Below are 15,955 nucleotides of genomic sequence, written 5' to 3'. Positions count from 1 at the left end.
TGTGGATTTACTAAAATTTTGCTATCTGAATGTTCGTGTTTCTACTCGTTAAAGGTTTTTCTTAATTATCATACAGGTTAAGTAGTATAACTCCTGTTATATGTGGCACATTTGAAAGAAATTGCTAAACAAAATAAAAGCCACCCCAAAATACAGGAAATTCAAGTGGCATGGAAATGATTTATTAGACTAGGCTTAATGTAGCCAGGTATGCTTTAGAAACGTGCATTTTCACTTTACTCATCTCTTGTGAAAACATTGTATTTATACTGTAAATAATGCAGCACAGAGTTCCTTAAACTTGGCTAATGAGCTTTGAAATCATTATCTCTATTTGGAAAATTTATTACAAATCACATTTTTAGTTTTGTGATTTGGAGCCAAAAAGAAAGACTGGTAGGTTATGAATCTATTGATTAATTTGAATTTGCTAGTCTTATTTATTCCATACTAGAAAGCTAATTTCAGTTTGAATTCAATTATTGTATACTATGGCATAAATACATAATACAAGACATGTTATATAAATGCTTGTATATGATTAAACTTTGAAGTTTCTCTTTTTGCTTTAAGGATCAAGAATGATATCCAGTAAAAAGTAGTAAGTTGTTTCAGATTTTGATGATCCTTCATTCTAACATTCAACCTCACTGTCCTTAACTATTATTCCACATCAATTATATTGATATGTCCGAAGGTAATAAGGTACATTTTTCCATGTGTTCTGACATGTCTGCTGCGGACAACGGGTGAAGTATTCTACTGCAGGCTTTTCATAATGTAGTGAATAAGGCATTCAATTCTTCTCCTTTGTATGCAGACTATCCTGACATAGTTCTTGCTATCCTTCTAATGAATTTCTTCTTTCATAAATAAACTGTTGCATTTATGGTTTTGTATTCTTGCTTCTCTTTGGAGATGAGATGCATATCATTAACATCAGGGCTTTTGAAGTTGGCAGCGCTTTGTCTATGAATGCAAACAAGTAATTCTCTGGATAGAAAGTGGTTCAACTTCGGTTTTACCTGTCTTTGCTCAAATCTATAAATGACTCATTTTGCTAATGGCAATGCTCCTTTTAAATCGGATTGTTTTAGCACAACAGATGCTTTTGTAGCCAAAGGTTTCTCTTTCCAAAATGCTCTTGGTTATTAGTGTGATGAAATCATGTTTGGAATGAGGATGAATATAATTATTGGCTATTGTACGGCATAGCTTAAACAACTGTAACCTGATACAATTGCTTTTAAATTACTTCCATCAAAATATGAAAATATTAATTGACTTTGACATTTATCACTTGTTTTATATCAGCATAGGCTAATAAATGTCACTTGTGTTGGCAGCCAAAAAAATGAAATGAGATGGGATGTCGCTGGGGTAGGTTAGTGTAGTCCATGAAGAAGGTCCTTTCTGCTCCATTTGTTCTGTGACTTGTACACGCTGGGAATGACTCCAGGCTACATTGGTTTGAAATCAAACAAACCAAACCCATGGTCATATCTTTCCCAGGAAATATGTGGCCCTCAGACTGTTATAAAGTGTTTCTAATATCATGCTGCTTTTTGTCTTTAGGTGTATGCAGTCATCTCCTTCACTGTAACAATAAAAAAGAGTGTAATTTAGCTTTATTTTTCATAATAGTAGTGAACAATTTGGCCAAGGTGGAAGAATGTGTACCCACTAGAAAAGAGATTCCCCTGTGGGGGCTAATTGTTGGGTGCCTGTTGGGAGGGGATTAGGATCTTAAAAAACTTAAACAACAAGGATAAATGTAAAGGCCAGAGGAATGGATTGTGGTAAGGTAAGGGCAAGAAAAAGATTGGAGGTGACTTAAACAGGGACATGAGTGATTTTACATTTCAGGTTGATATGAGGATTACAAAGGCTGTGGGCTGACAACTTATTCTCTCTAATGGTCTCCAGTCATTTACTACTTGTTTTTCTAGCTTTTATCTTCTCTTCCTTTCTTAAATGTGAATGTCATGTAGCTTCCTGTTCTTAGCTTGTTGACTGTTTTGGCAGGCCCTACCTTAAAACTCTGTGGACCAAATTTAAAGCTGACAGTTCTGCTGTACTTTGTGTCTCAAAACATTTATCGATGAAATAGCATGCAAAACTTGTTGTATTGAAATAGACCAATATTAAAGTTTTTTTTAACAGCCCTATGATAGGGACAGTTTTGCTGTGTGCCAGTGACTGCCTGCTTGTAAATCGTGATAGTTTGACAGTGCAGAGCTGATATTTTTCTTCCAAAGTGGCTACCATGAAGAAAGCCCCTCGGGGACATGAGACTACTGTAGACTTTCAGAAAGCAATGTTGTGCTTGATTAAGTTTAGACAGATGATGGAGTGATGTAGTAAAATCATTTTTGTTAAGGCATAATATAACGTAGAATGCAATGTAGTACCATTGGGACTGATAAAAATGAAATACTAAAGAAAAAACATGCCCTTACATACAACTTTCAGCAGCAGACGCAATAGATGTAATTTAGTTGTGTGGTGCTGGAAACATAATATTGATTTACCATGAATCAAGAGAAATAGCTTGTACCTTGCCTGGTTGTATGGATTGCAGCAATCTTGGTGAAACAAGTTACCTAAAAATGGTACTGTAAGAGAATTCCTTCTTTTTGATAGCGATGGGGAGGCAATTGTAGCCAGGTAACAAAATCGAGTTATGTGTCTAAATAGGGAGCTGAGAGGTACTTCATGTGATGTTGGTGGGAACTGACAATTTTCCATGCACTTAACTCACACTTTGTAAAAAGAACAATTTCTTGAAAGCTAGCCCACACGTAACTTGCATAAAACTGAAGGCAGTGGAATGAGAGGGGTTTCGGGTAGACCTTGCCTTGCATCACTTGCACAAATAACTTCATCTTTTTGTGTATCATTTGTGTACCACAAGATAACAATATTTTTTTCTGTTTAAAAAAAAAAATCAAACAAAATAACATTTATGGTAAAGTTGCAATGACTTCAGAGAAGGTTAGTCTGGTTGCTGCGTGGCATATAACGTCTTCTTATTTTTCACTTGTTTGTGAGAGGCGGTAGTTCTCTTGGTCTTTACTAAGTGAATTACTGGATTAAGTGATTTCCATTCCTTCCTTGTGTTTTTGGCAGACAATATAAAGCTAACAAACAGTTTTACTAACTTCACCTTTCAACCAGAAACAACTGTGTTTTCTTATTGTTTAAGAGATTGGTGTATGGCTTTCATTCATTTATTCCTTAATCCTCAGGTGACCTAGTTTCTTCCTGAAGAAAATGAATTTAAATACCCTTAGTATAGACACTGGTATTTTAAAGAAAGCAGTCTAGTATTGGTGTCTTGGGTTCTTGAAAACTCTGATTTCTTGGGTCTCTATGTGCTGCTCACCAGTATCAGATGAATGTGAGTATTTCAAGAAACCACTACTTTTATTATTCACAAATTTTCCCCAAATTAAAGCTTTCTCATAAGAGGGCTTTGCCTCCCTTCGTTATTCCTCATTTATCCTTAAGCCCCAGTGTGCAGATCCTACTTTTTCTGCAAGTGAAGTCAAACAGCATCGCTGAGTGTGTTGTATAATGGGACTTGAGGCTTCATACTCAAGTTTCTTTTGTTTTATGAAAACTTTGGAGTTTAACAACAATCATTTCAATATTCTCTACTTTTTATTTCAGGAAGTGAGCTTGATTAGAGGGCAGCTAAATTAATGGCAGCAGGGTGCATTGTGCAAATGAAACCTGACCACTTGAGAGGAGAAGTGATGTTTTAAATAGAATGGTTGCTTTCCCCGCCCCCCCCCCCCCCCCCCCCCCCCCCCCCCAGCTAGCCAATACAACTTCTCCCCAAGTATTCCTGGTGAAGAATTAGTGCTTCTAAACTCCTAGGAGGCAGGTTTGAGAAAGCATTAAAATAATTCCTTTTGGTATTTCAAGAGCTCCCCTGCTCTCATGAAGGAAAAAAAAAAACCACAACACAGCAAGATATTTAGCTGTAAAAATAAAAATAATCTACCTTTGTACATGGGCTGCGCTTTTGGATCTTTGCTGAGTGTTTTTATGGAATTGGTTGATTTGGCTTTTGGGGTTTTTTTAATATAAAAACGAAGAAATGCACGCTGTTTGTTTTCACGAACCAAAGTCTGGCATACATTTACAGTCATCTTGTGTGGAACAAGTTGTTAGGATGGGGAAGGATGGGTGACCCAAATTATATATGAAAGCTGCAGGCGCTCAAACAGTTTGAGGTGCCAAGTCAGTTGTAATAGAACTCTCAAAAAAAATGAAATTCCTACAGGTTTAGGGACTGTATTATGCTACACAAATACGGGGTGGTGGTGGGGAATCTTCTATAACTCTTCAAATGAATGGTGATTCTTTCCTAAATGTCTGTCGTATCCCACATTCTTTGCCACTTTTGGTCTTGGATGTGTGTCAATTTTAAAAAAGCAAAAATAGAATAAAATCCTTTTGTTAGTGTAACAGATAGTGATTGATAGTTGGTGTTATGGCTAGAAATTGGTTTTAAGCACAATATTTTGGAACAGCTTGAGCAATACTATAGGCTTTTATTTAACGTGCCTCTCAAAATCTTCTTGTGTCTGTTCTCTCACACAGTCTTTCAACTATGCAAATGTATTTTAAATGTATTTTAACTATGCAAATGTATATTTTAAGTTACAGCAAAAGACTGTGCTTAATCCCATGAACGGAGTAAAGATTTTTCCAAACAGAGGGCATCTTAAAGACTTGTACTTGAAAAATGTAGACAAGGGAGTCAAAGTAACTCTAAAGAACATAAAATACAGCTGAGAGCGCAATAAGGTAGAGATAAACATTCATAGCCTTTGAATGTGATATTAGTTTTTAAAGGTTAAAATTTTAAATCAAATTCAGAGAATATCCATTTTAATTAAAATGAGGCAATATGAGAATAATGCATGTTGAAATGTTAAAGGACAAGTAGGAACAAAAAGATGCGTGTTGTCCCCTCCCTGCCAAAAACCATCATTGCCTCACTTTGTGCGGGAAGCTTACAAATTGTTTTCTGGTTTTGCTAGCAGAAGGTAAACCAAACTCAAGCAAAGCATCAAGCAAAAGATTTTGGCACATGTGACTCTAAGATGGAGTAGGGCTAACAAGACTTTGGTCTTCTAATATATGTAGCATTAAAAAATAGGTATATGTTTGAACCGACGTTTCAGTACTGGCCAGGTGACGTGAGAGCTCTGTTAAGTGACAGAAAATTAAGGAGACAGAAAGATGAATATTGAAAGCCATGAGGCAGGCCATAGAAACGGTCAGAACCCAGAAGGACGTTGAAGACCAGAGTCTTGCAGTGTCTTCACTTCTGAATCCTTACACACAATGTTAATTCTTGTTACATTGGAATGAGTTCTTGGGTCAGTGGTAGGTAAACTGAGAAGTTTGAAATCCCAAATAAAAAAAAGATACCTGTCAGAATCTGCTAAGCAGTGTTTGCCTTTATAAATTGAGCAGAAATCAAAGCCAGTGAAACAAAAATGAAAAACCAGCAAATTTAAAACCAGTTAACTTTAGATTTAACAGTAGTAAGATACGTCGAGGTTATTCACCATTACCACAGGGAAATAAGCTGATAGGTTATTGAATTGGTATGTTTGGGAAAAAAAAAGACTTTAGAAATAATACACTCAACTGTTAAGATCAGGCAGCCCAAAACAAATGTTTACAGAATTGAATTGTCAAGTAGCTGTCAAGTTTTTAGGGAAAAACATAGAATTAAAAAGAATAGAAAAATCATAGATAGAACCAAAGAAAATGCTACATCCCAATCTTTTTTATAAATTTATATGAGAGAAATACTGAAGGGATTGCTTTGGAAATATGTTCCTTCTCTTTTAATTGCCCCGCCAGAGAAGATGATCTACTTAATGGTTAAGTTTTGTTTCTCATATTAAAATCCATGTTTAGGTCTTGTAAATGTTTCCATAGACTATCTGTTTCTATTATCTTTTATTAAACTTCCGAGATAAATTATAAACTGAAAGAGTTGGTTTCAAATGCACATTATGGACGAAAGGTTGCAGTCAATGTTGAATCTGATCATATGGCTATACTGTCTTTTGAACATTTCTGGAAGCAAATCTTATTTTGCCGCTTTAATATGTTTGAAGTCCAAATTAATCTTACACCTAGATTAGCATTACTGGGATGTGATAATGGATTAAGTACTGATCTTTTTTGCCCCCTGTTTCATCAGCTGCTTTTTTCTGCAGGAGTGGTAATTGCTTTGGAATGGAAATCTTCAAATAATATTTCAGTTGATAAAGATTTGTGCAATATCCATGCAGATATTCCTTGCATTAAAAAGGATTTTTCTACTATTTATTTTGACATGTTAAACAGTGTAAGAGATATCAGAATGTGAATCATAATTCCTTAAAGAACTCGCATAATAGCTATATGAGTAGTCTGGTGGAAATATAAAATCATAATATGGAGATCAGCTCATGAAAATTTTAAACTAAAAATATGAGTATCAAGTAAGAATATTTATCACATAATACACCTAATGCCACAGGATCGCCTATATACAAAGTAGATCTATCATTTGTACAGTATTAGCTTAACAAGAAAAATACAAATGTTAGTACTAATATTAGAAGAAAAGTGCTAACATTACTAATGTGAATAAGGTCTCCTATTTTTGATCCAGGTAAAAATTCATCTATACTATTTTGGTCTGGACGATTAAAGACATAGCTGCAAATTTGATGGAATTCCAACCTCAGAACAAATAGAAACAGAAGTCAGCTTTCAACATCAGATGAATTCACCAGAGCAGGCGAGTGTTAAGAAAGTTAATGAAGATAATGTAAGTAAGGCTTGTAATGGACTTGTAGCTGTGCATGTGGCTAGCTACTGGATCTGACTTGGATGTAGCAGCTTTGTGTCCTGTCCTTCCCTGATCACTCGCAATAGTTTGACCATGGCCTGGTTTGCAGGCAGTGTGAGAATTAACTGAGAAGTAAGGCCATTTATGCTGTTCCTCAAGCACAATCTCAAAACAATGGGAAAAACTTCATTGCAATCTGCAAGGGCAGCCAATGTGCCACTGGGATTATTGTGATAGTAACTTCTAGTTGTGGAAAAGAGATTAGAACTCCACTGACAGCAAAATATTGAATAAGAACACTTGATAAACACAATTTGAACTTTCAACAGAGAGAGAAAAGCATTGCAGAAGACAAAAGTGGGAAAACCTGTCAACCAGTGATGTAATTTTACAATAAATTGATTTTTGGACGTGGGAGGTTACCTTCTGATGCACAAAACATAACAACAAGCTAATACTAAAAGAATAGCCAGATAGACTCCATTTTTCCCCTAGTGGTGGGCAAAGTAGAACTTTCCCCAGAGAACATAGAATTTTAATTTTTACAAGTAATAGAAGATGCTGATGCATAAATAACACTGCCAGCAATCACTGTTAGAAGATCTGAAACTTTCTCAGTTTATAAAGTTTTGCATCTTCATCTCCAGAAGCTGATCAGGAGAGACCTGTCACTCTTCTTTTATTGCAGTATTAATGGTGGAGATTAATCAACCAATGTATTTCCAAAGTTTATATCGTAAGTATATGTAATATGGAAATTAATAGCTGAGTCAAAATTAAGGTAAATATTTTCATTGATTAACGTAAAGGTGCTAATTCTTTTTTCAATAGTGAAAGCCTTACTGTTTAGAGATGCAAAAACCTGAAATAGCAGCTCATGATAGTTGCTGGTGGAATGGGAGTCAAATGAGAACACTTTTGGATACTTGGTAGCTCTTTCTTCTGCTAGAGAAAATCCTGATCCATGGTGTCGTCTTCAGCAGTTTTATTCCTACTCGTGGAGTGCATCCTCTTGTGAAAGGACGTGGCGATTTAGCTCCATCCCAAATGACACATTTGTGGCTTAAGAAGTATTTCAGCTGAGACCTCAGCGTATCAGCAGCAGACAAATCCTTCTGTAGTCTTCGCTTGCTGAAAATTGGGACTGATAGTCTTGCAGCTAATCTCTCATAGCATAACTTGTAGCGCGGTGTACTAAGAGTGGAGTAAAAAGCCAAAAAGGTTGTATGTAACTAGAGAGGATTCACTGAAGATGAGCCACAAAACAAACAAAAAAGTGCCCCAACAGAAAATGGCAATGGCAGCCGTAAAATCAGATAATAAAGCGATCCTACCATGAAGGCAAAAAAGCAAAAAACAATTAATCCCCCCCAGAGAATCAAACTAAACAGAAAACAAAAAGCAAACAGGCTTAGTGCAGAGAAACACAGGCATATAGCAGCGGCCATGTTGTCACTAAAAAAAAATCCTGTCCTTAAGCAGATTAGGAAAATTCTTCTTGTGCTAAGCTTTCACAGTTTGCCTACTATATATATAGTAGGCCATTTTTGAATGCCTCCTTAAATTGTGCATCTAGAAAATGCATTCCAGAAACCTGTGGCTTTTAAGCCTTTTGTTTTCCAAAGAAAGAAGTCAGATGTAATAGAAGGTGTTACAAATAATACTGCAGTCTGTGCTGCATCAGTGCATTGGAACAAAATTTACTCTTCTGATTTCTTTGAAGCTTGCATATGTATAAATGAAAATATATGAGCTTTCCATTTATCTCAAGAAAATAGAATTTCTTTATATGTACGTGTATTCATAGAAATTGTGTGGGTATGTATACATATGTATGGAATAGCATATATACGCTGTCCAATTGTATCTCTTTAGGACCACAGAGAATGTAGGTACTTCATAATCTGTATTGTCACTGTTTCAGAAGCATGGTCGTCTGAAAACTAGGAACTTTTAATTTCCATTTCCAGCACATTTACATGCACCCATTTGTATGCATTATTTCTTGTGCCAGCATTGTCCTTTGTTCTGAGTCGCTTTCCTTCCATGGGAATTCTCACTTGATTTTACTCAATGAATCCAAGAGACTGTCTTCGCTGCAGCCAAGGACTACTTTTGCTGGAATGATAGCTGCCAGCAGTTGAATATTCATTTCTTTTAGAGGAACTGGAGATGCTCCTGTGCTGAACTGTGGAAGGCACTGCTCAATGCCTGTGCTGCCACACTGCAGGCCTCTGAAGCTACCTCTCCTCTTTTAGCTAGAAGGACTAGTTATTTTCTCTCTTCTGAACACTTGTTCCTTAAAGCGGGTGCTTGGGTTTATGGTGGTTCCCCCCCCCCCCAGTTTCAGGCTCAAGTATATATTACATAGGAAAATGAATTTTAAGAATAGTAGCTCGCTGTCTTGGCTAGGAGTCTGGGATTTGTCTTTGTGAATGATATGACCAGAACCAGACATGGCATCATAGCTGCTGATGTGTTTCTGATTGAGCTAATGGCATTATAATAATTTTCATATTATGTTCCATCCTGTTCTTGATGCTGCCTAACAGCTTGTTTGCCTTTTTTTTTTTTTTCCCAAGTGCCAGCTGTACATTGTTTTCAGTAAACTGTTCACAGTTTCTCCCCTGTTCTTTTTGAAATTAGTGCTAGTTTGGCCTTACATGGGTGTATGAGTAGTTAGTTGTGTATCTATTGAATCTGGTATTGTGTTGACCACTCACCTAGTAAGTTCCTCACACTGCTAGGGATCTACAGAAAATCTGCATGTTTGGTCTTGTGTAGGATGTACTAAGGTACTGTGTGCTGGCATTAATGGAAAACCTTGAGGTCTCCTATCTAACATTTTGCTGTAATAAAATAATTTATTTCTGATCTTTTGCATTTGTTTTTTTTTTTTTTCACTTCCATAACATGTTTCACATGCTTAAAACATTACCCAGCTTTCTGTTCAAGCCTATGGGATACTGGGAATGCTTAGCCTATTCAGAGATGCAGGAGTGCAAGTAACAGAATTTTCTAATTTGTACAGTGAACAGTAGACAACAAAAAGGTTGGCTGTCATCAGTGAAGACAGAGAATATCTCATGTCAGCATTTAAAAACCCCCACAGACTCAACAAAACAACAGCTGTAGGATGCTCAAGGAGGGATACTCTTGAGGCTAAATTCAGGTTGCCAAGTGGGACACTGAAATATAAGATTTCTGTGATAACATTCTCTGTAGTACCTGCCAGCTCCATGTGTAGGACTTGGTAGGCAAGAAGAGATTAGCAGCCCCGATGTGTGGATGAGATGGTGGTGTAAAGGAGGGATTAGGTGCAATGGGAACCAATGAACCTTTTGGGACTGAAGGCATCTGCCCAAGAAGAATGCTGCACCAAAGTCAAGACAGAGTTTTGCTGGGGGTGCTAAAAGTTTAAAAAAAATGTAGAAGACTGGAGACCAAATCCATAATAGCATCTCTTCCTGGAATTCAAACTGGTCTTCCAGGAAGCACTTATATATTATGTCCAAAATATTCTCTCTATTGCTTATCTTAATGACTTGTCCTAACTTTGCAGCTTCCCTCACCTTATTTAATGTTTCCTGATTGTTGTCACTGTCCTGAGCTGAGAGTTGGTAGTACAGTCCCGGAACTGCAGGGTTATTATTGTTACAGTCTGGGGTTCCTGCTCACAAAGATTCCATGATGCTTTTCTTCTGTAATATTTTTATCTTGGTAAACTTTATGTACAGAGCGACTTCCCTGCCCATACATCTTAATCCAGTATTCCTCAGAAGTAGATACTGACAACACTTTATCCCATAGGTTATCCTCTTGTGAGTAGGTATGCAGGATGCCTGTCACAGAGGGCCGTTGGTTGATGCCAAGTATATTTTTGTTTTCTTTTTCAGGCTTCTAGAATTAATGTGGAAGCACTTGTATGTTCTGCTTTGTTCCATTGCTTGGTATTGCACAGGGCAGCGAAGTGGTGGTGTAGGCATATTCATTTCCCTCTCCTGGACCTTGCTGTTATATTGTTAATTTGCCTGTTAGGTTTCTCAGCCCTTTCTTGCCCTCTGCCTTTCTCAGGCTTCAGGGACTTATTTACCTTGATAGGAATACCAGAACCCATGAAGGCAAAAGCCTGTTAGGTATGAAGAAAAGCACAGATGGAGATTTTCAAACAGTACAATTGCCTTTATTTCCCACTCTTTCCATTGAAATTAATGAAAATTTGTGCAGTGAGGTCCCTATATTGTTTTGAAAATATCATCTTCTTTTTGTCAGTCATTTGCTTTGTCAGTTTTATATCCTGTACATTATTTCTCTAGGACTGGACAGGCAGTGGAATGCTATTTAAGTATACTGAAATAAGCAAAACTTGAAGACTGAAAATAAGGTTTAGTACTCTTCAGGTAGTTATTTTACAAATAATTCTTTCTAGTTTGTTTTACAGTACAGATTCTGCTTCCTAGAACTAGTACACATTTAAATGCTCCATGTATATCTGTGTTTAATGTTAAACTTGGGTAGAGAGGCTTATAAATATTCAATTATAATTACTGGGAAAATTAAAAGAATATTTTAGTCAACTATGTTTATTGATTTTTAAATAAGTAGGCATAATGTCTATTGATTTTATTTTTTTTAAGCAAGTTGTACATTGCAGTTTAAGCAGACTAGGCATAAATGCTGGCTAGCTTTTTACAGCTTCAGGCAAAGGAGGGAGTATCATTTGAGTTGCTTCACCTCCAGCTGAAATATATTCCAACACCATGTTAACAAAGCAGTGCATTTTCCCAGGGACTCACCTCCTAGTAAGACAGAGGACATACTACATCTGAAAAACTGCTTTTTTTTCCCCTCTGAAGATAGCTAATTCTTTTGGTCAAACCTCTGATAGTTCTTGTCTCTGTGTGAGACATCTCAGAATTTTTCTTTGATAAATGTCAAGCTGATGTTTTAATTTGTTTCAAAGATAAATACTTCTATAAAAATAAATGATGGGCAGAAAACAATCCAATTTATTATTTAAGATGATAGTGGGCAATTAATGACAGTGAAAAAACCCAAGAGTGTTACCTGTGACTCGCCTTTTTTTATTATCTAAGTGAGAAAAGACCCTTTAAGATGTTAAGTCTAAAATGTCACTTAGCATATACGTAAATATGGGGCAAGCCCAGAAACTGCACTGGGATTACTTTGAGTTTATGTAATGTAAGTCCCCTATAGCCAGTCATCTGTAATTTCTGGACTAGATGGTGGTTTTGCTTTCCGATGTTAAAATTCTGAATTCAACAAACACAAAGTTCATATTAAAAATAAACCCTTAGATCCTGAAAGCTTCTGTCTGTAGGTGTATCTTTCCTCTTACCTAAACTGAAATGCTTAAAATGCAGCAGTGAGTTTAGTGTAATGTTTTAGCCCCAAGAATAGGATTTAAAGGGGAATAACCACCTTTTCTTTGCTGTGCTTTTACTTCATGAGAAACGAAAAAGTGAAAATATTTAAAAAAAAAAAGTCAGAATATGTTGGTGCTATTTTATCAATTTCTAAACTGTTTTATTGAAATGAAAAACATCAGTAATCACAGAATTTAGAGGAGAATGAATGAACTTAATTCAGGTTTTGTGTATGCAATGAATGGTTTTACAGGGTCACTTGATTCTTTTATTAATCCTTGGTTCTGGCTGCTGAAGTTGCACTTCTCTTATGAGAATTTGGTGAGTCATGCAGCTTGTGGCAGCCCTGGCTGAGAGAAAACGTTCATGTTTAAATATGGATTAATGAGTTAAACAGTTAAAGGAAATAAACTAAGGATTTTCTTGGAGAAGACAGCTTATTGTACCAAAGAGCATATAGGTAGAAGGTTGCTGTTGCAAAGTTAAATTTTGAGTCTCACTTTGCAAGCTATTTATGTTATTTCTTCAGAGATGGTCACTAAACTTTTTTTTGTTTAGCTTTTTCTTTGTAATTTGATCCCTTTCAAACAAAAATGCAAAAGGTTCTGTCCAAAGTCTTACAAGAATTTTTTCTCATGAGTTAGTATCATGAAAATTAAGTGGTTTAATATCTACAACAACTATTCTTTGTATAAATTGTCCTCTAACATAAATGGCAAGCACATAAAAATTGTAACTTCTACTCTGTGAAAAGCTATTGAATTGGGACTGATAGTGGAGTGAGATAGGCAAAAGAAAATTGCAGCAGAACTGCTGAAAAACAACAGTGAGAGTTGGGCAGAGGTATACAGCTGGGTTTTAGGTGCTTGCACTACTTCTGTACTTAATTTTTTTGATGTACTAAAAATTTGCCTGCAATATGGTTTACGCTTTACATGCTACTTTTTCTTTCCAGTACATATAACTGTTTGTAAGTTGTATGAAGTGTGTTTTAGAGAAGCACGGACGTAGATTCTGCTATTCCAGTTCTCCTCCAGTACAGTAAGGACGTTGAGTTAAACCCAATGTATTAAAGACTTTTTGACTACCCAGAAGCTATTGTAAGCTGAATGCCTTAACCATGCATTGAATCTGAAAGTGTGAACAACGATGGTGATTAGATGAGCTGTTGTGAGATCTGTCAGGTTCAGGAAAAGCCCATTCCCAAATCCTCTTTAGAGAAAAGGACTGTTCAATGACAATTTTTGATGCATTTGCAAGTCTTGCAAAGACTTCAGAAATGTCTTCTGTACCCATCGGTACAAACTAGAACATACCTTAAAATTTGCCTTTGAAGCTGACACATTCCTGAATGAGAAAAACTTGCGGTTTCTTCCCGAAGACATAAAGGATGAAGAGAACTCTGTGCTTCATAGTATGGAAGAGTAATGATGGCACAGATGGTCCTGAACACCTGAGAGGCTTTTCCTGATGATGAAGTCAGTGTTTGGTCTAATTTGAAGTATGGTAAAGGACAGAAGACAGAAGTTTTAGAGATTGATTAATATCTTTTGTCTTCATGTATTTTCAAGAGAACTCATATTTATAATTTAAATGCAACAGAAAGAAAATCCTAGCCAGAACATGGCCTTGTAATAGAATCAGCTGTTTCTGTCAGTCCATTACAGAGCACACTAATCACCCATCAGAACTAAAAGTCATTAGGCACAGTCTGCAGTTTCTCAAATCTGTGCTTTGGGAGTGACTGCCTGTATTTTACCAGTACTTTAATTGGGGATGAATTTTCCTTTACTCTGAAACAGATCTCTTGGCACCAAGTATGTCTGAATGATCCAACTGTATTAAATGTAAGGTTGTTCAGAAATAAATCTGTGAAAGATGGTTAGGTATATCACATGCTTTTTCATATGAGAAATCTTAGAGATCCCAAAACCTTAGTTCACTTGACATTTGCACAATTTATGATACACCTGAAGGATAGGCCTGGATGTGGTTATTTAAAAATATGCCCTGGGATGAGGTCAGTCAGTGCCTGTGGTTCCCAGCTCTGTCACCTTTCATTTTGAAAGCAATAAGATGTTGCTTTCCCAAGATACGTTCCACGTCCTCTAAGCCTGAAGATTGTCTTGCACACACCAGTATAAACCTTTCACCCATTCAGTTTGATCTGTAAATTCGTCTTGGGTTTGGCCCAGCACCACTTTGCAGGTTCCCATTTTATATTTCACCTCAGAGCATTGTTGCATGTGAACATGACAGGCATTGTTGTTCCCTTGAAATTCAGATAGTCCAAGATTATAATTTTAAAATTAGGATAAGGTTGGTGGTTATCACAGTTCCACCTCACTAAAATTGAGAGGACCATTTAATTGCCCCCTTTTTTTTGTCTTTATGGTTATTTTAAATATTCCTAAGCAGATAAAAATACTTGTTTGAAAGTATGTGTGAAAGAGATGATAGGAGCATGTTTCAATTTAATGTTTGTTTTTCCACTGAAAATGTTGTTTTCCAGAACTAATTATAAAAAGGGAGTTGTAGCAATACTTTGTGTTATAACTCTGAAATGAGTCGCACTAAGTGTGTAACCACCTCATATTTCCAGGGGATGAATGTCTTCCTATACACATAATACAAATATCAAACTTCTGCGACCATTTGCTTTTGCTGTAAAAAAAAATAGTTATTACCTGGGAATGAAGCAACAAAGCCCTTTCTTTCATCACTTCTATCAAGGATTTATATTTCAGTTTGGCTGCAGCTTGGACTCCAGCAGACATAAGCAGTATCAGAGACCGCTAACTTTTGAGGGCAAAAAGAAAAGTTAAAATTCTGTTGTCTGCTTACAAAGATGTAAATACTGGCTGGCATCTGCTTATTCCAAATATTCATGTGGTGCTCATCATGTGGCCTTTAACTCCTCCTTTGCAAAAAATGATCAGACTCTTTGCCTGTCCCTCCATCCCTGCTTCTGTTGAGCAGCAGTGATTTGAGAGGGGTAAGCTGAAATGCTTAGCTAGTCTACATGAGGCAATGAAAAATTACATCTGTTTGTTCTGTAAATAATGTCCATTCAGAGCAGATGTAATTAACTACTGAACTTAATGGATGCCTTGTGAGGTTACAGATGCTATCAGTCATAAACTAGATGAAGGCAAGGGAGCTTTATATGCTTGGAATTCCTTTTAGGACTAATTACTAAATATCTTTAAAATTGATTGCTTATGCTTTCAATTTCTGAGAGTGTTTTCACATGATCTACGTGGAATGGACTTGCTGCAGTTTTAGGGGAAGATGGGAGACGCCTCCGTTCTTGAGGCTTTTTTATAGAATCACAGAATCCTAGAATGGTTTGGTTTGGAAGGGATCTCAAAGCCCATCTAGTTCCAACTCCCCTGCCATGGGCAGGGACACCCTCCACTAGACCAGGTTGCCCAAAGCCCCATCCAACCTGGCTTTGAACACTTCCAGGGAGGGGGCATCCACAGCTGCTCTGGGCGACCTGTTCCAGTGTCTCACCACCATCATAGTGAAGATTTTTTTCCTTGTATCCAATCTGAATCTACCCTCTTTTAGTTCAAAGCCATTACTCCTCGTCCTATCACTTCATGCCCTTGTAAACAGTCCATCTACAGTTTTCCTGTAGACCCCTTTAGGTACTAGAACGCTGCTCTGAGGTCTCCCCAGAGATCTAATTTTT

At 36.7% G+C, this 15,955-nt stretch overlaps 1 protein-coding gene across 4 annotated transcripts in view; it reads left to right on the top strand.

Moving 5' to 3' along the window:
• Positions 1–15,955, top strand: part of MAST2 (microtubule associated serine/threonine kinase 2) — a 194,404-nt gene that overhangs the window by 58,743 nt on the left and 119,706 nt on the right. The window contains exon 2 of one of the 4 annotated variants that reach the window (XM_075759525.1): positions 6,692–6,850. The exons of the other annotated variants lie outside the window; for them this stretch is intronic. Coding sequence (XP_075615640.1) covers positions 6,803–6,850 — 48 coding nt within the window. The 5' untranslated portion in view covers positions 6,692–6,802. The remainder of the gene's footprint in view (positions 1–6,691; positions 6,851–15,955) is intronic. 4 annotated transcript variants of the gene reach the window in all.

The sequence above is a fragment of the Balearica regulorum genome, chromosome 8 (genome assembly GCF_011004875.1).
Source record: "Balearica regulorum gibbericeps isolate bBalReg1 chromosome 8, bBalReg1.pri, whole genome shotgun sequence".
Taxonomy (NCBI): domain Eukaryota; kingdom Metazoa; phylum Chordata; class Aves; order Gruiformes; family Gruidae; genus Balearica; species Balearica regulorum.
The sequence above is the reverse complement of the archived record's forward strand: the minus strand, read 5'-3'. Positions and strand labels throughout refer to the sequence as shown.